At 42.7% G+C, this 23,378-nt stretch overlaps 1 protein-coding gene across 3 annotated transcripts in view; it reads right to left on the reverse strand.

Annotated features, from left to right (window-relative positions):
* Positions 1-6,537: 6,537 nt before the first annotated feature.
* The window catches only part of LOC122778961 (short transient receptor potential channel 7-like), a 62,994-nt gene continuing 46,153 nt past the window's right edge, over positions 6,538-23,378 (reverse strand). For 2 of the 3 annotated variants that reach the window (XM_044041131.1, XM_044041129.1), the window contains exons 8-12: positions 10,838-11,033; positions 10,263-10,484; positions 8,221-8,304; positions 7,228-7,303; positions 6,538-6,941 (exon numbers count right to left, since the gene is read on the reverse strand). In XM_044041131.1, the coding sequence (XP_043897066.1) occupies positions 6,802-6,941; positions 7,228-7,303; positions 8,221-8,304; positions 10,263-10,484; positions 10,838-11,033 (718 nt within the window). In that variant the 3' untranslated portion in view covers positions 6,538-6,801. The remainder of the gene's footprint in view (positions 6,942-7,227; positions 7,304-8,220; positions 8,305-10,262; positions 10,485-10,837; positions 11,034-23,378) is intronic. The other variant, XM_044041130.1, reaches the window with a different exon arrangement.

Here is a 23,378-nt window from a genome sequence, read left to right on the forward strand (position 1 = left end):
GTTTCATTGGTTTGGTTAAACAGCAGGTCAGAGACTGTGTGCGTGAGTAAGCTCCCACACACACACACACACACACACAGACGCATCAGGCGCCTTCACTATAAGTTCTGAACAGAAGCTCCTTTTTTTCCGTTACCACAGCCAAGTTGTTCCAGTCATGACGATTATCCACCCATGTGGTGACGTGAGGACGACCCCCTGGTACGACACTCATACCTATACACATCCTCTCATTCCTCACTGTAGCAGCTCACAGCTGAGCTACCTGGAGGGCTTGTCAGGGAGTCATCACATCAGTCCCTCCATTGAGCATCAACTGGTGCGCTGTGGCTTTGAAGAATTGGTAAACACTCAACAAGTCTTTTGCTCTGATAGCCCCTCCCCCGATAACCCTTTCCACTACTACTCCATCAGCCTTCTGACTGCTCCAGAAATTAGATATTGGCGTTTCACCAACGACGGGCTCTTAAAACAAAACCTCTCAAAACTATTGATTGATGACTATTTTTGCAGCCTGCCGTGTCAGTGATGTAAAAAAAAAAAAAAGAACAACAAAAAAAAATGAGGCAGATTGGATGATATTCTTATGACTGTAATAAAGGTTATATCTTAAGTGATAAATGACCATGATTGTGTGTCTGTGACAGCTTTATGCTGCACAACTGTGGCTTGTTTTAGAGGTTCGTCTCGATGAGCTCCTCTCCCGAGGCGCTTTCGTCTAATGAGATACTGAGAGCAGAGACATGGATGGCTCCGGGGTGGGTTTGATAGGGTCTGTCTCTGAGTGTGTGCAAAAATGTCGGCTGACACAGACACATTGCCTGCGAGGGTGAGAGAAATAAAATCAGCTTAAGCCTTCCACGGCGTTAGTGTGCAACCTTTTGCTTGTTTGCGTGCTGTACAGTTAACATTACCGCTTTAAATTTGGGTGTTGGCGATAGTTTGGCGTGTGAGCAGGCAGGCATATGTGAAGTACCAACGCCTGTGTGTGTGTGTGTGTGTGTGTGTGTGTGTGTAATGTGTGTCACTTTTTGGCAGACAGAGTCCACCCACGTGTGGATCCAAGCTTCTATTAATAAACATGGAAGGATGAGCCACTATGTATGTTTATACAAGTAAGCATATTTTTTTGGAGAAGCATGTGCATACTGCTCCGGGTGTCTCTTAAGGGGCTTCCAGGCAGTAGGTGGAAGGCAAGTTTTTAAGTTTTTAAGTTTTTATCGCTCTTCAAAATCCCTGGAATCTCTGCCTTTTCAGGTGCAGGAGGTCAAGTTTCGACAGAAACAGCGAGAGACAGATGGAGCAGAGGGAAGATGAGGAGGAGTAAAGAAAGAGGGAAGGCTAGAAACACTTCCCTGCCTCAGGCCTCAGATGACAGTTGTAAAGTGTGGGCACATACGCACACATGCCCATGTCAAGGTCCAACATCTACTCACAAGCATATTAACAGATTCACCTGACAGATGATGCACGGACACACGTTCAGCACTAACTCCATGTTACTGAGTAAAACACTAAAGGCCACAACTGGTCTGAGGGGGAGCACTGGAGGAAATCAGACAGATAATAGAGTTTCCTGTGCACTTTAAAAAGCGCACATCCCTTGGCCTGACTTTGTTGCTATGGTGATTGGCGAGAGAGGGTCTCGGCTGTAATTTATGTGCATGCGTGTGTGTTGTGTACATGCTCATCTGCTGAATAAGGTGTTCTTTGTTGAGACAATGTTTTGGCATCTGTGTTTTATTGGCCTGCATATATAGTGCAGTGGTGAGTGATCGGAGGCAAAGAGGAAGAGTGGAGGAAGCAGAAGGAGAGGATGTGACAGAGGTTATAAACCAGACTCACAACACGATGAGTAAAATATGCTGCAGTGAATGCACTGTGATTGAGATTGTCCTACATGTCTAAACAGTCACCCTTGTCTGGACGTGGAAATATCGGCAACTTTCGTCACCAGGCGAGGATGCAATAGATTTGACGTTTAGCGCGTCACACCTGCTCATTAAGAAGACTCAGTGATTCGTCAGCACCTCGCACCTGTTCATTAAGAAGACTTATTGATTAGTTTATCACCTCATATGAATTATGTAAGATGACTCACTAACCAGTTCATCCCTTACCTGTTGAGATGACCTGCAATGATAGGTGACCTTTGAAAAGAACAAGTGTGATGAGTCTCATCTATTGCATTTTTAATTTGAACTGCTGCTTCCAGGAAGAAGTTGTCTGATGGCAATGGATAAGTTGGGTTAACCTAACTTTACCTAACTAAATCTAACCTTATGCTGAAAGTAACTTTCACCAGGAGCAGATTTTTTTCACCACACACTGTATATCCTCATGATGGGGAGAAAAGACACATGTCTTTGTTTACAGGTTCACATGCCATGAGTCAAACAGTCCAACAGTTCATGAAACACAAACCCACCTGCAGCTGTATGAATATGAAGTTGCCTATTGTGGGTTTCGACGCCTACATTAACGTGAAAACAGTTTAATCACGTTCTTTAAATTAGATTTTCTACACAAAACCTGAACCAAATGCACTCTTTGTAAAATAAATTACAAAGAAAACAAAGAGCCCAAATCACTTGACTGTCGTTATTTCCATCCATCCATCTTCTACCATTTTATCCTCCACATGAGGGTCGCGGGGGGGCACTGTGCCAGTCTCAGCTTACATGGGGCGACAGGTGGGGTCACACCCTGGACAGTCTGTCAGTCCGTCACAGGGCCACATGAAGACAAACAACCATTCACTCTCACAACTACAGTTAATTTAGAGTGACCAATTTACCTAATCCCCAAATCTCCAATCCATTGTTGGACTGTGGGAGGAAACAGGAGAACCCAGAGAGCACCCACGCACACACGGGGAGAATATGCAAACTCTCATGCGGAAAGGCCTGCTGTTCCACCATTTAAGTCTAAAATATGCCCACGTAAGGGAAATTTGAATTACAGCTCAACAGGGTTCATTGGCCTTTGTGTAATGACAGACTAGACAATAAAAGGAAGGCTGTGAGGATGGTTGAATGAATGGCGAGGAGTAGCTGAGCTCTGATAAACATGCACTCGTACACGGATGTGCTGTCTGTTGTGAAGGACTGTTCACTAAGCTGCTGCAGAGGACAGCTGCCAGAATGCTACTGACATGCACAGTGAGTTGTTGAGGTTTGACTCAGCTGCACACACAGAGTACACACACATACTGTGCACGTTAAGACCCCTCGCAATCGCAAACACAGTCTGTTGAGTCTGCATTTGCTGAATGTTACATTTTACACAGTAGATTTTGCAGTGTGTCACATGAGCAGTGGGTGACTTCAGGGCTGCAGTGGCTGTAGTTGTGGAGTTCATGTTTACTTTGAGCACCTGCTTGAAACAGCTCTAATAACAGTCTATATATCCCGTCGGGACATTATATAAACAGGGCTATAGAAAAAAAGGCACGTGTGCATCACGGCACATCTCGTAAAGTGACCTGCTGTGTGAGCCGTGATGAACAGTGTTACTGTTGGGGATAATGTTGGTAATAGAAGAAGGTGAAGTAGTTTGATCGTGCACATTGTTATGATTATTATGATTTGGGTAGCTGTGCAAACCAGCACATAATAAAAATAATAATAATAAAAAAGTAAACCTATAACAGACAATATAGAAAATAGACCTGCAACAGTTCATCAGGAGTAACTAATAGCAGAAATACTGAAACCTTTCAATAGCTGCAGACCAAACGCTTGCATAAATATGTATATTATGTACACGCATTAATGCACTGTGTAAGTTGTTGTTAATGAAAATAAAACATGTCTTTTAAGTATGAAAACATCACTCCTCTGATCATCACTGAGCTCACTAAACTCCAACCATCAGCACAATGATGAAAGGAACCAGTTTAGAGCTTACTCTCTTTAATCCAAGGGTCAAAAATATGACAATATACAGTACAAGATTTTGCTTTCATCAACACTTCTTGCAAACAGGTTGAAAATAAAGTATTTCAGGCCATTTGTCTTTGTGGCAGTGGATTATTAAAAGCCTTCACTGGGAGACTCAGTCGTTCGGGTCTACACACAGAAAATAGATAGCTGCTCTTTTACGGTCTTTCTTACACACAGTTGATACAAATAAATAAATAAATAAATAAATAAAGACACAAGTTCAACTCCTTATTTTAAATGAAGAACCTGACTCTAGTCGTTCCGTCGTTATGATGGAAACATTATATTTCTAAAAGCTTTTCAAGTAAGAACTGTCACTCAGCCTTGGCGGCACCAAGAAATGCTCATTCGTCTACAACACCTACATGTGAGTTTAGGCTTTTTAGCTTGAAATACTAAGCGTACAAATGCATTTGTAATTAATTGTCCTGGCAGTGACTCATCTCATCGACTTGCACACAGAGGTTTCAGTGTAATGATAACGATGTGACGATGAAGGTTTGATTTGTTTATCCCGTCCAAACGAATGATGTATAACAACAGCCCTCTAAATGTGTTATTAGGTGCAGTAGCTCCGTGCTGATCCTTCCCTACGGGGCTAATGACATTTGATAGCATCTAAACAACAACAGAATAATAACAGTGTGACTTTTTTTTAGCTGGATTTAAATATTTAAAAGCATGTTTTTCTTTTTTTAATTATTTATTATAGCGGTCTAAAAAGGAATTAGAGGAATAATATGAGGTATTCACATTATCTGAATCCACAACAACAATCAGTTGGATATATAACAAAATGGCAAATGTTAAAGTAAGAGTGTGACTTAGGCACTCAGAAACTGTGGCCAACATTAGCTTTTACATCTACATGTATGTCCCGTTTGTTTGTTTGTTTGTTTGTAGCAGACACAATGTTCCACAAAAACTAGCAGTTTGTCATATTGTTCATGATAATTTGATGACATCCCCCCCCCACAATCTTTCAGGTTAAGGTCCTTTCTTATCTATTTAAGTTAGCAAATAGAGCAAACTAGTGTCCAAAATGGGAAAAAACATCCATAAAATGACTCCACACAGCCTCTGCAGCAGATATTTCCCAATTATATTTCTCGGTATGGCGTCACATTTATGTCAAAAGTCGTGAGCGCAGTAAAAGCAAATAAAGTGACTGCACGTGTGCAGAAATGTGACGCCATATCTCTGCATCTCCATGATGTTGTCCTGTCACAAAGTCAGATCAGACAGAGAGGGATTCTGACCTATACTGCATTGTAGAGCGGTTAAAAAAACAACTTGTTTTTTTTAGAAAATGAGTCACAGAGGGTCACTTTGTGCTGTGAAGGCACAGTGAAGAGGGGAATATCCACGTCGGTTATTTAGGTCACATTTGAACACTGTTATTGGTTTAGCTGTTCAAATATGTGGACAACATCCTCTTTAAAACAAAGTACCAGGAATATCATGTGATGTTTTCTACATTGCAGTCTGCTGTCTGGAGTAATGTTATTGACACAATGTTTTTTTTTTTTGTTTTTTTTTGTTGTAATTCTATCAAAGTCAGTTCTTGCAAACCAAAGATCTTTTATGGTGCTTTCATGACAGCAAGCGGCCGCGCAGTACATGTCCGGTCTCTACTTCCATTCAGAATCGTTGTGCACTCAGTGAACCAGCCTGTTCACACAATCTAAGCGGAACCAAAGTTCCACCAGCCTCTGTCATCAACAGCAGGTTTTGCTCAACACACAATGTGAGTGGAAGTAAACACAACAGTGGCAACACAGCAGTTCAAAGTTGTCCAGAGACCATTGGATGTTTGTTTTTATTGTTTTATGTTTTCCTTCCTGACATTGAAACGGCCACTGATGACACAAGGTATAACCAAGCATTTGTCACGAGCTTTTTATGTTAGATCTGGTTAAACTTAAGTTTGGGCAATGTAACCATGCCAGAGCTTTGCATGTGTGAAAGCCCTATCAGAGACATGGAGAGGCAATACTGTATATCTGCAACACACGGTGCGTGAGATGGACATAGAAACGTCTTTGATTTTCATTGAGATGAGTGTACAGTAAGTTCATTCATCATTCATCAAGTGCATAAAACCTACAGTGTTTTCTATTATTTTTTTTGACTCCTAATGGCAGGTTGTTGTGCATTGTGGATGGAGATGCATTAATTAGATAGCCTGGTGTGTGGAAGGGATTCTCAGTATCACGACAGGTCTCACTGCTTGTCATGACAGGGTGAAGACACAGGAGCAAAGCCAGCCTCTTTGCAGTGAATAATGGTGGCTTTTTTCATATATCGTCAATCCCCCCCCCTCCCTCCCCCCTGCAGCTCTCCTCCTGAGTCATCCTGTCTGGGATTTCCATCTCCTCTCTAAGTTGCCAGTAGATGTGTGTGGGGGGGCCCCTCATTGCTGCACTGCCTCAGTCCTGTGCCCTGCGGTGCATCTTCACATCTCATGGTGCTTGTGTACGTCTCCTTCTCCCCTTCTATTTCGCATCAAGGAGGTGAGCCTCTGCCCCTCCCCCCTCTGTCACCGCCTGAAGATGCTGCCTTTAATTAGAATTCAACTGTCAACACGCCCCACGCACACACTTCACCTCTGACACTTTCACCTCACGCTCACTTGAAGTCACTGTTTTTAAATTCCTCCCTAATTGGTCATTGCATATCCAAACGTATGCATTTTACCTTGTGTTAGCAATTTTTCACTCTCCCACTTGCTTCCCTGGCTCTGACGTCTCTCTTCCTCTTCCACATTCAAACCTGAAAACTCCCTCTGCTTTTCCGCCCTCGTCGTGATTTCACCCTCTCTCACATCTCCCACTCTCCTGCCTACTGGCGAATACTGTCAGTGTCTCATGGTGTTCTTGCCAAACTTGTCACCGAGTTGCTGGATGAGCAGAGCCAGTTCATCGGCGGCCTGAGACTTCTCCTCCAGGAGCTCGTAACGGAGGCTTGAAATGTCTTGCTTGATCTCCTTCAGTTCACCTACAACACAGAGAGCACGTGTGAGCAAAGGCAGACACGTGTCCGAGTGAGCGCAGCGCTTAAGGTGACACTTGAGAGTATTATGCAGCCACACGACACACACAGCACAGATATATATATATATATATACACACATACATATATATATATATACACAGCATTTCCATGGACTTTATCTCACACATACAGGCACACAAATACCACCACATGCTCCACACACGGTGTACATACACTCATATGCCCTCAGCAAAGGACAGCACAATGAAAGGGACGAGTGAATGCTTACCTTCGTTGACTTCATCATTCTCCCTGTCGACTTGAGCCTTTAGCACATAACGCTTAATCAGGCGCTTCATGATCTTCTATGAGGAGGAGAGGAGAGAGGATTAGAAGGAGGACACACATACACAGACTTCTCTATTTACATTTTCTTTCTAACCATGTGCTCTGCGTGCATGATTTACATGCACACATAGAACCATGCAGTAAACCCCCAAAAACAGCTCTGTGCTTCTGAGATGGAGTGTAAAATGTTAGGTATTGATTTGCAGCCAGTGGGGACGTCCTGCAGCCAAGGCTCAAACTGTCAATGCCTACATGTGGGCAGTGTGGGGAGGAATCGATACCTGTCACTGCACACACGGCGCACATTCAAGGGACATCTTTATTGTCGGGTGTGTGCTGCATATGTCGCTGGATGAAACGCATGCGTGTGCGCAGGGACACACACACACATGCATGTAAAAAAGGGTTGAGACAAAAGCACAGCAGGCCAGAGAAAGAAATTAGATTTCCCTTTGGGTAAAGGGTGAAAGGCAGACGAAGGAGCAGAGCGTCTCTCTGCACAGTGCAATACTTTCCGATCATTTACCCAGTGCCTGCTTTCGATCCCCTTCAAACAGCTCATTAGAGGCGTTTTCAGTCTTCCTCTGTTTCTCTCGCTCCTCCAACCTCCTCTTTCCTCTTACACTCACAATCACCTGTTCAACCCTGCCTTCCTTCCAGTCGATGCCCTTTCATCCTAACACTAGTAAAATGATTTCCTCTCTGGTATGAAAGAGGTAAGGAAGATCAAGAGAGATGGAGTGATTAGCCAGAAACAACAGTGTCTCACTATGTGTTCCACCCTCTCATTCTGTATTCCTTCTGACTCCCCCGCCTAAAGTCCTCCTTACTTTTTTAAATCCATCATCGTCTATATTTCCCCTCATTAGTTTCTTCTTACTTCTCTCATTATTGTCTCATCTTGACTCCACCATTTCTTTGCTCTCCGTCTCACCTCATATCTGGTTGGGTGTTTTTGAGACTTCCTGTGGATGAACTCGTCTCCCGGTCGTGGATAAGACCTGAAGCACTCGTCCTGCTGAAACAACGAGACACGCACAGCAGTTCAGCGCTGAGTGATGAATGAAAATTCAGTGTAAGACGAGGCAACACTCACACACACACCACACAACACAACACAACAGGGCAGTGCTCAGTGTTTGAGCACAGATATATTCAAGGGGAAGTTGACATGACTTGACCAGAGTGAATCTGAATTTACGGAGTGCACAACTGTGACCTCGCTTCGCAGCTTGTGTCACTTCAGTGCTGTCGAGTCAAAGACTATTTTTAAATGAGCTGTGGGTAAAAGGAACGAGCTGCTTCCCTATCAGCACCAAAGGCCTGCAGACGTACATCATTACAGCCAAATAATATTAAAGTTAAGCTGAGGAGGTTTCATTTATTAAAACAAAAACTGCAACTGAATTATTCAAAGTTACGAGTGCACAACGTGCAATTCACTGTATGTAAAAACACAAATAAAAACCACACAGCATCTCTCCCAGTCCACACGGGGAATCAAATATGTTTCAGACTTCATTTAACACCAAGACTTACATAAACGTGTCACCCTACATTTGTTTTTCATTTTGCAAACTCGTCCAATGATAAAAGAATCAAATGTGCAGTATTCTTTGTATTATTTGCCTGCAGACAACAGAGGATTTGAATAGTTTTTCTTTTAAAAAAAAAACACGAGCTAACAAAGGAACAGCACTTGCCAACAATGTTTGCTCAGTGTTCATTTAAATGAAAAAGCAAAAAGAGCAGCATGAAGAACAAGCGTTTACAGAAAAAAAAAAAAAGCTCAACCCTTTTAATCAATTCCAAACATGAATGTTCATTTAAAAGGAATTACCAGAGGCTCAGTCAGGTTTCTATTAACTGTACAAAGTCAGTCTAGTCATTAAATCTGGAATTTCAGCAAAGACTGACATGGTTATCTTTGTGAACACATGTTAATGACACTATTTGCCTGAAGTGGGAGAATCGCCATTCTCCGACGTGTTCTTTTTCTAGATCCCTCTTTACATTCTGGACGCGCGCGTGAGCGTTACGTATCGATCGCTTGCTGCCTCTGCTCGGCTCTGCAATCCAACTGTCAGGACACAGGGAAGTTTAAGCGCTCACAGGAGCAGCAGGGTGTAACGCATCTTGTCCCCGTCCAGAACCTGCCGAGGCCTTTGAGCAGATGCAGGTGGATCCAACGGCCTGACTAATAGCTTAGACGAGATGCTGAGCTGAGCCATTTGAGCTGAGGACTCAGACAGAGGAAATGCCTGTGGACAAAGATTGATTCTGTGCTAAATGGCCTATGCTGTTTTCTTCACGCAAGACTTTCCTTTCATTACAGTGATTTCATTTTGGATGGACGGTCGCTGAGCGTGGATGTGTGAGAATGATCAAGGCTTGAGTTGCATTGGGAATATCATTTATTATATTTCCTGGGTCACGTCGGTACACTCAAGCTACATATACCGTACGCTGACAGCGCAGTAAGGTTCTGTAAGTATTCGAATCGACTGCTCGTACATAAGCACGTCTTTGACGTTGTCTTTTCATCTGCAACGATTGATCAACGAAAGCCAGAGAGTCAACAAATAAAAAACAACGTTTCAAAACAGTAACAGCTAAAAAACAAAAAAATAAAGAGCACGGCAGCTATGAAAGCATTTAGAACGTCAGCCACCGGAAAAAATACATTCTAAAATAAAGACCACAGCGGGGCAGCAGCTGTAAAAATATTCAGCATGTCAACCCACGAGGAAACGAAGGAGAAAATGGAGAGAAATGAAACATAAACAAAGAGAGTAGAAGCTGTAATATTACTTCATGGTTCTGTAAACTGAGTATAACATTTGATTGAAAAGTATCAGGGACAGAGGTTTGACATCGTCAGTTGTCTGCTTGGTAACGGTCGGTAACTAACCACTTGGTAACTACAGTTCCTGGAAAATGACCTGAAAAATCCTGTAAAAGCAACACGACACTGACCCTTGCTTGTGAATTGAGCATGCCCATCTCCAGCTCGCTGTTGCGAAGATGACCGTTGCCTTTGCAGAGGTGGATCAGGCAGGACTTAATGCGGAGGACCAGGTAGTAGAAGGACTTTGGGCTGGGAACCAGGTTGAAGGGAGCGGGCAGCGTACGGCCCTCGTCAAAGTAAGAGAGCCACAACTTGGCTCGGGCAAACTTCCACTCCACGTCAGCATCCTCCTACACACACACACACACACACACACACACACACACACACACAATAGTGATAATTAATTCCATGTTTCATTTTTAGATCAATTTTTAAATCAAAGCTGATAACTTAGAACTTGGAGTTCTGAATAATTACCATAAGATGATGAAAGAAACTACACCAACCAAGATTTCACTTTTATCCTTTGATAAAAAAAAATCTTTATTGGATATAAGAGCAGTCTGGATTTTCCCCAAATGTTGAAAAACTCTGAACAATGTTTCTGCTTCAGTTATGTATCGCAGCTTTGCAGCTTTTATCGTGGATTGTGTGATTAAAACTATAATCCCAGGTGTAAACCTTTGTCTCATCAATGCACCTCTATCTCCTGGTACGAGCTGTTGATCATGGCGATGAGCATGTTGAGGAGGACGACCACCATGGTGACGTTGTAGACCCCGTACAGCACGTAGCCGATGTTCTCGATGAACTTATGGTCGTACTTCAGCACCACTGAGATGACTTCCGACAGGCCGAAGATGGACCAGAAGAGGGTTTTAAAACTCTCCTCCACGCTGCAGACAAAGACAAGAGAGGAAACTGTGACGTGAGCAGAATCAAAGCGATGATTTGCGCATGAAACGCGCCGTGACGGCAGCGGGCGGCCAGTTGAGCAACACACTACTCTTTCGCGCACACACACGCACGCGCTGACGTGTGTTTACGTAACGCCACATTCAACTCCTGACAAACTGTAAAGCAGGAAATGACTCAAACAGATGCTGAATCATCCCAACAGGTCACAGTAAAAGAGGGAATGTTTATTTTATTCAGAAAGACAGTGCTAACATGGTCATTAAATAAACTTTATGAAAGGCAAAGCGTTCAGTGAGTAAATTGGTGGGAATTTAATGGGGTTAAATGGACACTTCAAATTGTAAGTCTGAGTGTGTCTGCCTTTGTGTTTATACAGCGCCATCGTCTTTATGAATGAATGTATTAATAAGACAGTGGCTTACAGTTGGGAAACAGTTCACAAGCTTTCCTCCTGCTATTAAACGCTGTTTGTACTGGCGCATTGCTATGGCCTCATAAAACACAAATAAAAAGACTCAAATGAGCGACTGAGTAAACAGACAAACAAGAATAAAAAATAATAAATCATACAATAAAGGAATGTGCGTGGGTTCTCTCCGGGTTCTCCGGCTTCCTCCCACAGTCCAAAAACATGCAATTTGGGGATAGGTAAATTGGACACTCTAAATTGACCATAGGAGTGAGTGTGAGAGTGAATGGTTGTTTGTCTCTAGTTGTGTGTGGCCCTGCGATGGACTGGCGAACTGTCCAGGGTGTACCCCGCCTATCGCCCGATGTAGCTGAGATTGGCACGGCACCCCCCGCGACCCTCTGGTTGAGGATAAAAGCGGTAGATGATGACTGACTGACTGACTGACAATAAAGGAAGGGGATGGAGATCCTGTCCACGCCTAAACTGTGCAATTTAGCTTATTTATCGTCTGTTTTCCTCTAAACATGAACACAGTTTACAAAACTGACATGTTCTGTTGAAGAAGACCTGAAACCTGAAACTGAGACCATGAACTCGTCAGGAACGTGTTCAGTGATGCCACAGATCAAGTCGGAGCTATGATATATTCTTACTTCCTGATTAGCTTCTTCACCCAGCAATACCACAAAACTACGGAAGGGCAGATGAGGTGAAGCAGCACATTCAGGTACATGTCTTATTGTTTCATGTCCACGAGTGGCAAGCATTGGCTTGAGATGATAGGGATGGTTGGGGGGGTGGGGGTGGGGCTTGGTAGGGAGGAAGAATCGGTTTGGCTGGATCGCTGGAGGGGATGGAGAGGAAGGAGGCTTCAGGTGAAAGAAGATCTATACGCTCCAAGTCTCAAGCTGTGGGCGTCTTCCACATTAGCGCCTTTCAAAGAGACACTTTCATTGGCACGCGGTGAGCCAGGTGAAGGCTCAGAGAGAGAGAGAGAGAGAGAGAGAGAGAGAAACACACACTCTCAAATGCTTAAAACAAAAGAGACTGACAGAGATGCACACACACACACACACACACACACACACACACACACACACACACACACACACACACACACACACACACACACACAGAGTCCGTCCTCCACTCCCTCACACTCATATCAAAACCAGGGACTCCTCTGGGTTCTCCAGCTTTGACCTTTAAGGAAGAAAGAAACAGACACTCTTCAACCTCCAAGAGTAAATTTGTGAGAGTGTCTGTGTGTGCGCCCTGAACTCACACTAAAATGCCGAACATCTTAGAATGTGCTCTGCCTTTGTCGGTCACTTTGGTTTGAAAGTTTTCCACCAAATGTTTACGCACATGAGGGCACGCACCAGGACTCAGCAGACTATCAAAATACAGATTTAATACCCCAATTACTGTCTCTTAATACATTAAGTTCTCCTTTCATGAGCATCCCTGAACTTCAGCTGAATATATTTACATATTCTGCACATTTAGAGCTTTTAAACCTTTCTTTCTTTCAAACTTCAAACTTCCTTTGTAGTTCCTGTTGTTCTACATAGTTTCATGGCTTGACCAGATCGGTCCCAACAGTGTAAGTCTCTGTATGTTAGTCCTCTGATAGGCTGGCGAAGTGTTACCGGCTTTCTTGCCAATCCCAATTAAAAAGAGACTCTTGCCCATTGTCAGCTGGGATTAGCTCCAGATCCCACTGTGATCACCACCAACAAAAAAATCCTACAGTGTAGGCAGCAGGAAGTTGTGTTGTTTATAGAAGAGTCTGCTGGTGTTGATATGGGTAACACTTTAGATTAGGGAACACATATTCACTATTAACTAGGGGCTCACTAACATGCATAAATAGCACACCAGCCCTTTATTAGTAATTATTAAGCATGTATTAACACCTTATTCTACCTCTATTATGATGAAGGTGTTAATATGTGCATAATAATTACTAATAAAGGTCTGGTATGCTACTTACATGCATGTTAGTAGGCACCTAGTTAATCGTGAATAATCTAAAGTGTTACCTTGAGATGTTTTTGCACACGTATGACCATGGAAACGTCTCGTGTTCTAATCCCCATGAATCCCTGAGCCCTGACCTCTGCCGTCTCTGCCGGGCTCGAGACATGAAGCAATTGTCTTGAACAAGAATAAATACATACGTAATATATTTATCGCGTGTTGTCAGGAAGGAGCCACTTTACAAAAAAAAAAAAACATTATGTGCAACGAGGCAGTGATGTCCTCAAACCCCCCAGTGTTCAGTGTTTTACACTGAGACCGACAGCAGCATCAATCAGCTTCTGACCACACAGACAAAACAACCATAGAAATATTTTATTGTCAATCCCACTGACAATTATACGGGTTGACATCACTCAGTTGTGGTTCTTTGACAATTACTTGGTGAAGTGAACTTGGATGCAGAGGCACTGGAGTCAAAAACACACTCAGAGCATTAATAGTGGCTCCCAAAATGGTTTGGTATTCTTGGTGGTGATGCTGTGTCAGACGCCCGAGACATCAGACAGGCGATTTCTGCAAGACCAGAACTGACTGAGGCCATGTTGTTTTATTTTTTTTCCAAAAAAACACAATTTTCTCACTCTCTATTCACGTCACACGCATCCTCCGGCCTATCGTGCAATCAGTAACGCTGTGGAAGGTGATTTTGGTGAACATGCTTTAAAATACTGTGATTTAGAGCCTTCTGCCTTTAAATAATGTCTCGTCACTTGTGTTCAGCCTCTCTTTCAAGATGAAAATGCTTCCCCGTGGCTTTGAAGGAAGAAACAATATTAAAAAAAAAAGAAAGAAAATGTAATCAGATCTTTTTAATCAGATGAAAGAAACAATCCTTCACAGCCTTATGAAACGCTCACTTGATTTTCATGTTCCTGAAATGTGAGCGTAGATAATGATGATATGAACGTGTCATTAAACCAGACACACGAGGATAACGGCTCACATGTTATTGAAATTAGACACTGACTACATGGCGGATTATTAATATCCACCGTTAAACTGTTTCCGAATCACAGTCGGCCGTGTATTTATGGCGATTCGGCCGGTGCTGTGTTGATGTTTTGCAAACAGAGGTTCACAGAGGTCGCCTGCAACCAGGCTTCTATTGGACAATGCTGTGCAGACGTCTGAGGCCACCATTAGATTTGTTGTTCTAGCACTAACGCTATAATTACCACGCAGTATAATCGCCTCTCAGTCAATATTGGAACACATCCAGAAAACATCTATGCAGTTATATTATTATTAATTTAGTATTAGCTCTCTTTAAACTGGAGTGGAACTCTAATTAATGCTATTGTTTAAACCTGGGCTTGTTCTACTATTTCATGTCAAAAAAACATGTGCCGATCACAGCAGGTTTATTGAGGACATGCTTGAGTGTTATGTGCACAAGTTTTATAATAATAATAATAATGAGAAAAATGTATATTATTATTAATATGTATATATACATGTCATATATATGTATCTGTATATATATGCATATATATATATATATATATATAAATATATATATATATATATACATAAATAAGACAATTTTCAGTCACATCATTACAATACTAATTCATAAAAACAACAAAGTTGGGATACTGAATGTGCCACAATACATCTTCTATTTCCATGATTTTGTCAATTATATTCCATACAGACAATGAATCATTCATTCATGTAAATCAAGTAAGAAGTTGACTCATTTCTCCATAGACCTCCATTCAAATTAAGTTCTTTTTGCAACCAGCTGAGCTGCCCCCTAGTGGCTATTCAATATATCCCTATACCCTGTTTAGCTTCAAGGACAACCTGGAAGCCGTCAGACAGAACTATTTAAAAGTCTTCTTCCAGCCTGTGTACTGGTGATTCATTATCGGACCGCACTGCTCTGCACTATCATTTGCTCTTTTGCTTATTGATTTGTCCTCCGCGGCCGTCAGCCGTCATGTGGAGGATACAGCGGTAGAAGACGGATGGGTGGATGACTTCACTTAAATCTGTGTGACATGTGCTTCAGAGAGAAAGAATGTGGGAAGGGTGATCTACAACGGGAAGATCGGATAATTCTGGGTTTGTTTGGTTTGCTAATTTTATCAAGGCACCCGCCGGGTGTGTTACTGGAATGGGCGAGACAAATGATGCTCGAAATAATTTCTTTTCACAAGCCCAGAATGAGATGATTTGGTTCTCTGCATGTGTGTTTATAACAGCATGGGAGCAGTGTACTGGCAGCAAACGAGCAGAGACATTGTGGATCGTCAGCCAGAGACAGACAATGTGTTATTATGTGTTATTAAGAGTGGCGGCTCCCAACAAGCTGCTGATAGTATGACACACACACACACACACACACACACCACATCCGTCTCTCATCCACGCAGCCTGTAGCTATTTCTCTCACTCAAGCTAAACATTTGAATTATTTTTATTCCTCCTCAAATATATAATTCTGTGATTATTGTTGGAGGGGTAACAGTATTTCCACATTGGTCAAATGTAAATGTACACGTGGCATTCTGCTCTGTCTCGCTCCCTCGTTATCTAGATATTAAACGCCTCATTGTCAGTCACCTCTTCTCTTGGCGTGTTTCCGCTTGTTTGACCTCGCCACGGCACAGCACGGCACGGCACGGCTATTTTGCGCTTCCACTACCGATACCTGTACCTGGTATCTGTCCTGGCGAGACTGCTGGCCACTGAGTGCCGTCACAGGAAGAGCCACGAGCAAGACGTCCGACACAAGAATCAAGCTGAACAATGCCGAAATGTAGATCAGTTAAAAAGACTTAACAATCCTAAAAATGTGGGTTCATCTCCAACCAGGGAAATGTCTAAAATCTCAGTATTTAACAGAGGTGTCTGCTGGTTTATTGCTGATCACAACCCAGTGCCGCTTTTTGATTTACTATTTCAGTTCAGTGACTGTGTTCAGGAAGAAACAGTTTTAATTAACCGATTCTAATGATTCAGTTACACTGAAAACAACTGCTTTACGAGTCACTAGTGACTCGTTCGTGTGTCGCGTGTAAAACAAAGTCACGGCAGTTTCGTGCAAAATGTGGAAAACTGAACCATGCTGAGGGGAGCTGGGACCATAGGTGGAAAAGGGGCTTCTGTTTTGTTTTATTTTCATTTCCTCCTCTCCTCTCCTCTCCTCTCCAAGAGACAACTGAGTCTAACTTTCTATCTGCTGTGCTAAAAGACATGTCTCCATGGCAACGACAAGGGTGGGGCCTTGCCCACCTTTGTCGCCTGCTTCCCTCTCCTGTCTCTGCGAGCGTTTGTCTTTGATTTAAAGACAAAAAAAAAAAGGTGATGGAAAGAGACAGGGGGACGGAACGAACATTGACGTGTGCATCTCATCAGCACGATTGTTTGTGAATGTGTACATTTGTACGAGGAGCAGTGGGATACGGACTGAGGAGGCAGGAAAAACAAAGGCTGTTTCCTGTGTCTTCGGGGCAAAAGTTGTGGGAGAAAACTTATTAAGTGGGGAATACGACACCACAAGATGAGCAATTGCAATTAAGGGTGTTTTGATAGGGAATCACACAAAATGAGGACTTTTTTTTAATCTTTCACAGTCTGTTTTACCATCTCTGCTAACCCGTACTGTCTTACTTCAAAATGTGCAGCACATATCATTATATTTACACTGATTATGACCTTTGAACGACACTTGTCCAGTCAGTTTTAGATTTCTTCACACAGTTAGACCGATTCTTATTAATACTAATATGTTGTGCAGGAGTGGACGAGCAGCTACAGTGGGGGACAGTGAGTGAGCTATTGTGGATTTTATTGAGTCCTTTGCCAAAATCAGTGTTTTTCGTGGTGGTCCTGCTGACTGTCATAGTATCACTGAGTGTGTGTCTGCCTGTTCTATGTGGCTTCTAAGTGCAGGAGGACACGCACAGTACAGTCAGCACTGACTATGACCTGGTATTATCCTTCATCCTGTGTGATCTGATCACGTCCAGATAGCGCTAAGTACAGGCCTGAATGGCCCTGATGTGTCCCATGTGTCCATATTCCTGAGCTGCACGGACACAATCTGTCTTCAGGGTGGTTTAGAGACCGCCTCCTCAGCTGGAACTGTAGGCTCAGATTTTTTTAATTTAGAATAATCATCACTCATGCTTCTAATTTAGCCGCCACCACACACTCCATCCATTTATAGATACAAGGAACATGTGTGACGCACTGACAGCTGACACCACTGTACATGATAATAATAATAACATCATTTTATTGAAATCAAATCACGCGTGGTCACAGCAGAAACGCATCCAGGATGCATTTCAATGCCAGGTGTGAACAGTCGCACTGAAGAATGTCAGTTCAGCTCAGTTCAGACAACTTTATTTGTCCCAGAGGAAAAATGAATCAGGACAACTGCACTGGATCATATGAGCGAGGATGAATGTGTCGTATCTTATTCAAGCGCACTTCCTTTTAAATCGTGTGTTTCATCCACACTGAGCCACAAACATGTGCAACATGTAATGACCTATTAACATGTCATCACTTAACTACAGTGTTTATTATGTGTGTTGGTGTGTAATTAAATGTATTATTATTGTAATTGTTGATAAAATAAAAGGCCGGCCATTTGCTCGTTCACAGAAGAGATGATTTCCTCAAAGTCTGTGATTCTTTCTTCCAAACAGACTCAGTTTCTTCCAAAGTCCTGATGCTGATGATAATGTCGTGCTGAAGTCTGCCAAAAAGATTAAGTGTTTGATTATTTGTGAAGCTCCAAACCAAAATGTAACTTCACAAAATGCTCCGTGTTCCTCATCCGGACCCAGGGGCATCTGATCATCTCAGATCTCGCTTGAATAATAATTATGTCTTATATGTTACGGTATTACCACTTCATTCTCAAAAAGATTTTATTCTAACAATATTTACCACTTAAATGTCATACTACTGCTACTTTATTCTTGAAAGATCAACATCTATTTTCTTCAGTTTGACCCTAATACTCCACCGTACTCTCCTGCTCTTTATCGGATGTGGAGAATTTAAAATTCAAACTCATTCCTCAACAGCGCTGTTTGCCAAACAGTCGTCTGACAAAGATCCTCAAAGCCAAAAAATACACAGAATAAAATAATAATTTCACCTGCAAGCGTTTAACCAGTGTTTGAATGTATTGAATGAAATAATAATGTGGGTATCACGGTCATTAGCTTGACTGCCACAATGAGAGGTCACTGTTTTTGTCTTCGTCTGCTCCGGCGCTTGTCGACTCAGCAGAAAAGGGAAGAAGAAAACAATCAATTCTAAGTGTGAAATGATGATTTCAGCGCCATTTCAGAGGGATTACATCGCACTTACAAGGATATTAAACGCTGGGAATAATTTGCCATGACAGCGGAGCGATTTATTGAAAAGTTGTTCATATTGGCACAGATTAAAGCTACTGGAGCGGACATCGACAGCCCATATTGGTCACACTGTGTGAATGCATTCCAGTGTCTCTCCCCTCTCTCCAGCTGTCACGCCATAATTGTAATTGTGTCTCCTCTCCTGGTTTTAACATTCAGATGTGCTTGACTGAGAAAGGCTGCACACAACACCTCTGTCTTGCCTTCAGAGATAATAAATTCTCTCTTTAGCTCACCTCGACTCTGTCTCAACCATCTGTTTTGCTCTCAGCCACCTCTTATCCTCTCCTCACAGACTGTCTCGCTCTCTTTCTCTCACCAGAATTCCTGTCTAGCTACCACTTCCTGGCTCTATTCATCACCATCCACTCTTTCTCATTCCCTTAATTCAGCTTCAACATCGCATTTCTTCATTTTCTTTTTTTTAATTTCTCAAACGTACGTCTATGTGTCGTCTTTTATGCGCGCTGCTGTCTCTTCATCCGCGACCTCTCATTGCTTCATGTGTCTTTGTCCTTGGCTTTTATCTGATACAAGGTCAGAGTAAGGTCACGCGGCGTCTCGCCTGTAGATCTATGCGCTCTTCTTTCAATTCAAATACACAGCATTCAACATCAACAAGTTCCTGTTGCCAAGGCGAATGCATGACATTGCATACAAAAGCTCATTGTGGTGGATAAATAGCGATAGTTAATTATAAGAGGGTTTACTGTACATACAATCTAAGTTTCTTGGCTGTTAATATTTAATTCATCCGCGCTGAGCCCAAGCCTCTGTCTGTTTGACCTTTCTTTCATTGTTTGTCTTTGCATCCTGGCTGCTCTCTAGAATTTGCCTGAACACGCAACTGAGCCAAAAACACAAAACAAAACAAAACAGAACAAAACAGAAGAGAACACCCCACCTTCCTCTGCTTCTCTCCCTGTGGTTTGCTTCCTCCCTCCTCCATCTCCCTGCCCTTCCCTGTCTGCTGTTCTGTTCAATCACCTGTGTTTCCTCAGTTTACTTTCAGCATCAATACATCATTTATTTTTATTTTTTTTCAAGGTTGTTGACACCATGCTGTGTGTCTTTTTTCTTTGTTTTTGCTCTGCCCCCTGCACAGGTTTCAACCTCTGATTATTTAAACACACTTTTCCCTTTTTCCTCCACAATTTCTGCCTTTATCTCCCCCATCCTCTCGCTGCCTCCCCCCCCTCTTTGTGCAGTGTTGTCATGCATGGCTGACCAGAACCCAGCAGTGTCCAAATCAAAATCCCAATAACCGTGTGTGCGTGTGTGTGTACTGATTTGTGCATAAGTGTGTGTATGTCCACCGACGCACCTGTTAGAGAAAATGCAAGAACTGACAGTGCGAGTGAATAATGAGTGATGTGCACTTAACAAAGAGCATGTGGTTTGTGTAAATGTGTGCATGCTTTCACTCAAGACAGTTATCACAGGCCTGTCTTTATGAAGCCTTATCCAGCTGTGCATGTATGTGCCTGTGAGTGTGTGAGAAACCATCCTCCAGTCTGAGTGGCCCCTCCGGGAGAATCATTACAGTCTCCACCTGGCTTACTCCGCATCTTCCTGTATCCGAGTCATCAGACCAGCTCTTACTTCTGCCCTCCATCAAAACCTGCCATGTCAGATCAGTGTGCCACACAGGAAAGAATACACACACACACACACACTCTGCTGAGAACGCAGAGAGGGAGAGAGACAGACATTGTTCGATCCAAATATGCTGCACTTCAACCAAGCAATTCAATTAAGTGGGACAGAAAAATAATACACACAAGATTAAAACCTTGACGGAGTAAATATTAATTAAATGAGACCCAAATATAGAGGAAAATATTGGGTGTGATTAGATACACACAACCGGAGTGCAAACAAACATATAAGCATTCCTACTGTTGACCATGTGACAGACAGATTGAGAGTTAAAGCTAGACTGACCCCTGGTGGCGAGAGTGAGAACAGCATCACAAATGACAATCTGTCAGAGGAGAAGCACCATTTAAAGCACATAAGAAGAGGAGGTTGTTAGAGTCGGAAGAGCAAAATCAGCCTTGATTTCGATCTCTAAAGCTGAGAGGGGAAGTGATAAATCGAGACTATGTAGAGCTGGATTATATTCTTGTGATGGAAAAGATTGCAGTGGTGACGATAACACACTTACATCCACAGAGCCCGAGGTCTGTGCTGCTCTTGTCTTTTAGTTTTTGAGAAATCTTCATTACTCAATCTCACTGTCGGTCTGTAACCCCTCTCTTCCTGACTTCCCGTCTCAGATCCATTAAGCTCTGTTTCTAGCTGTCCATTTGCCCGTCTGCCAGTTATCTCGCTCCTCTCTCTTGCGCAGCTGCTCTGTCTGTCTGTCTGTCTGTCTGCTCATGACGTTTCCTCGTTCTCAGGTGCCATGCGGGCAGCCAAGCAGAACTCACAGCCTCTGAAAGTCTCGCGCTGTGGCTCAGCAGAGGAGCTACAATATAAACACAGCACAAACACTCGGGCAACGTCAGCACTGGAGAGCACAGTCATCTAACAAGAGGTCCAGTCATCAGTGATTGCATCTAGGGGAATGTGCAGCAGGTCATACAATTGGAAATTGCTCCCTGACTACCCATAACTCATATGTATAGTACACATATATATATATATACATATACAGTATATATAGTAATGATTCAAACATCTGGCACATTAATGTTACACCTCAGCTGTAGTTGTGTAGCTGCATAACCTTCTGACCTTACAAGGTTAAAAAACAGGTGAGTAAATGGACAAAGAGCTTCAGACGACATATAGACAGAGAGAGTTTGTCACTGTAAACTGAATCATAATCATGGTGCAGTTTGCCAAGCAAAGGCAAAGGGGATTATTGTGGCACTACTCTAAGGCTCTGAGGTTATTCTAACTTAATAATTGTTTAATCCTTCAGCTTCAGGGCCACACAGTTGCTGTAATCTTAGCACTCTTGCCTTTGCAGCAGGAAGAGTTTGCATGTTTTCCCTCTGTGTGTGTGTGTGTGTGTGTGTGTGTGTGTGTGTGTGTGTGTGTGTGTGTGTGTGTGGGTTTTCTCCGGGTTCTCCAGTTTGCAGATTTGGAGATTAGGCACATTGGACACAGTCGTAGTGGATGGTTGTTTGTCTCCGTGTGGCCCTGCGACTCTCTCATGTGGAGGATAAAGCGGGAGAAGACGATTGAATTAATGAATGAATGAATGAATCCTTCAGCTTTGTATTATAAATATAAATCCTGAGTTTACTGCACCACATGTTCAAGTTTGACGTGTGGTTTACTGGGAGTGATGATAAATCGGTGACAGCAAACAGGGTTTGTGCATTTACTGCTGCCAGATACTGACATCTGGCAGCTGTTTGTCTTGGGTGCAAAGCCTGTTATAGCAACACTGATTGAGATTATAACCAAGTTATACTCATGGGCCAATGCTTATGTTCAGTTTTATGTTGTTTTTTGTAACTGATATGAAATCCCAGAAGGGTAACTTATGCCAAAAAGAAAAAAAAAACAGTAGAGTGTCATCTGCTCTGACCCGGTGAGTGACTATTAAACTTATGACCCCCTCAGTCCAGGCTCTCTTGTAGCTGGTGTGAAACCAGATGAAACGCTGCAATAACAGAATTTCCCACAGTAGTTGAATAGATGTATAATGTGTGGCATCATAATTGCAAACCAACATGATTGGACTAAGCAGAAATAATGCAGTGTCATCTGTTTCCTTTGAGACTTGAGGGAGACTTGAGAGATCCTTTTTCATCTTGAGATGAAGAGAAACAGATGTGCTGACAGAGTCTGTCGGTGACCAAAGATGAATACGACTCTCACAAATAGTAGCAGTGACAGTTCCACCATCAGTCTGGCGGCAGTGGATATGAACGGAAGGACAGGTGGAGATACGGATGCATTTAAGTGGAGGTGGGAGGCAAATTTGTTGTCGCTCAGACTGATGTGTCGTGTGACTTGTTGGACAGGTTGATCGCTTTATGAACAGACTGATATATGAGCCCACGGTAGTTTATACACTTTAAATCCCCTTTCCCTGACAGATAGATTTGAAGCACAAGGCTTTGTGTGGCCTGCGTCTTACGTTCTTACACTCTGTGAACAGTATGACTCTGATAATTAAGCTGAAGGAAACACTTCAGCATGTAAAGCAGATTCCATGTGCTTAACGTTATCACCTCATTATAATTGCAGTCGGATGATTGTCAATTGCTATTATTACAAACCAATAATAGCCCGTAGCCGTTCATCTCTCTGTCTGAGACTGAAGGCAGAACAGTCTGGAGAGGAGGAGAAGGACGGAAGTGAAGTCTAAGAAGTCTACATACATCTGACCTTGATGGATCATACACCACTGTGTCATTTTATTGATTTGCTAAATCCTGGACTCAAATCAAGTGGCTGTGAGCTGCCACATATTCAGCAGAAGAGGTGATGTCACAGAGAAACTTCACTACTTA

The sequence above is a fragment of the Solea senegalensis genome, linkage group LG12, assembly GCF_019176455.1.
Source record: "Solea senegalensis isolate Sse05_10M linkage group LG12, IFAPA_SoseM_1, whole genome shotgun sequence".
NCBI classification, from domain to species: Eukaryota; Metazoa; Chordata; class Actinopteri; order Pleuronectiformes; family Soleidae; genus Solea; species Solea senegalensis.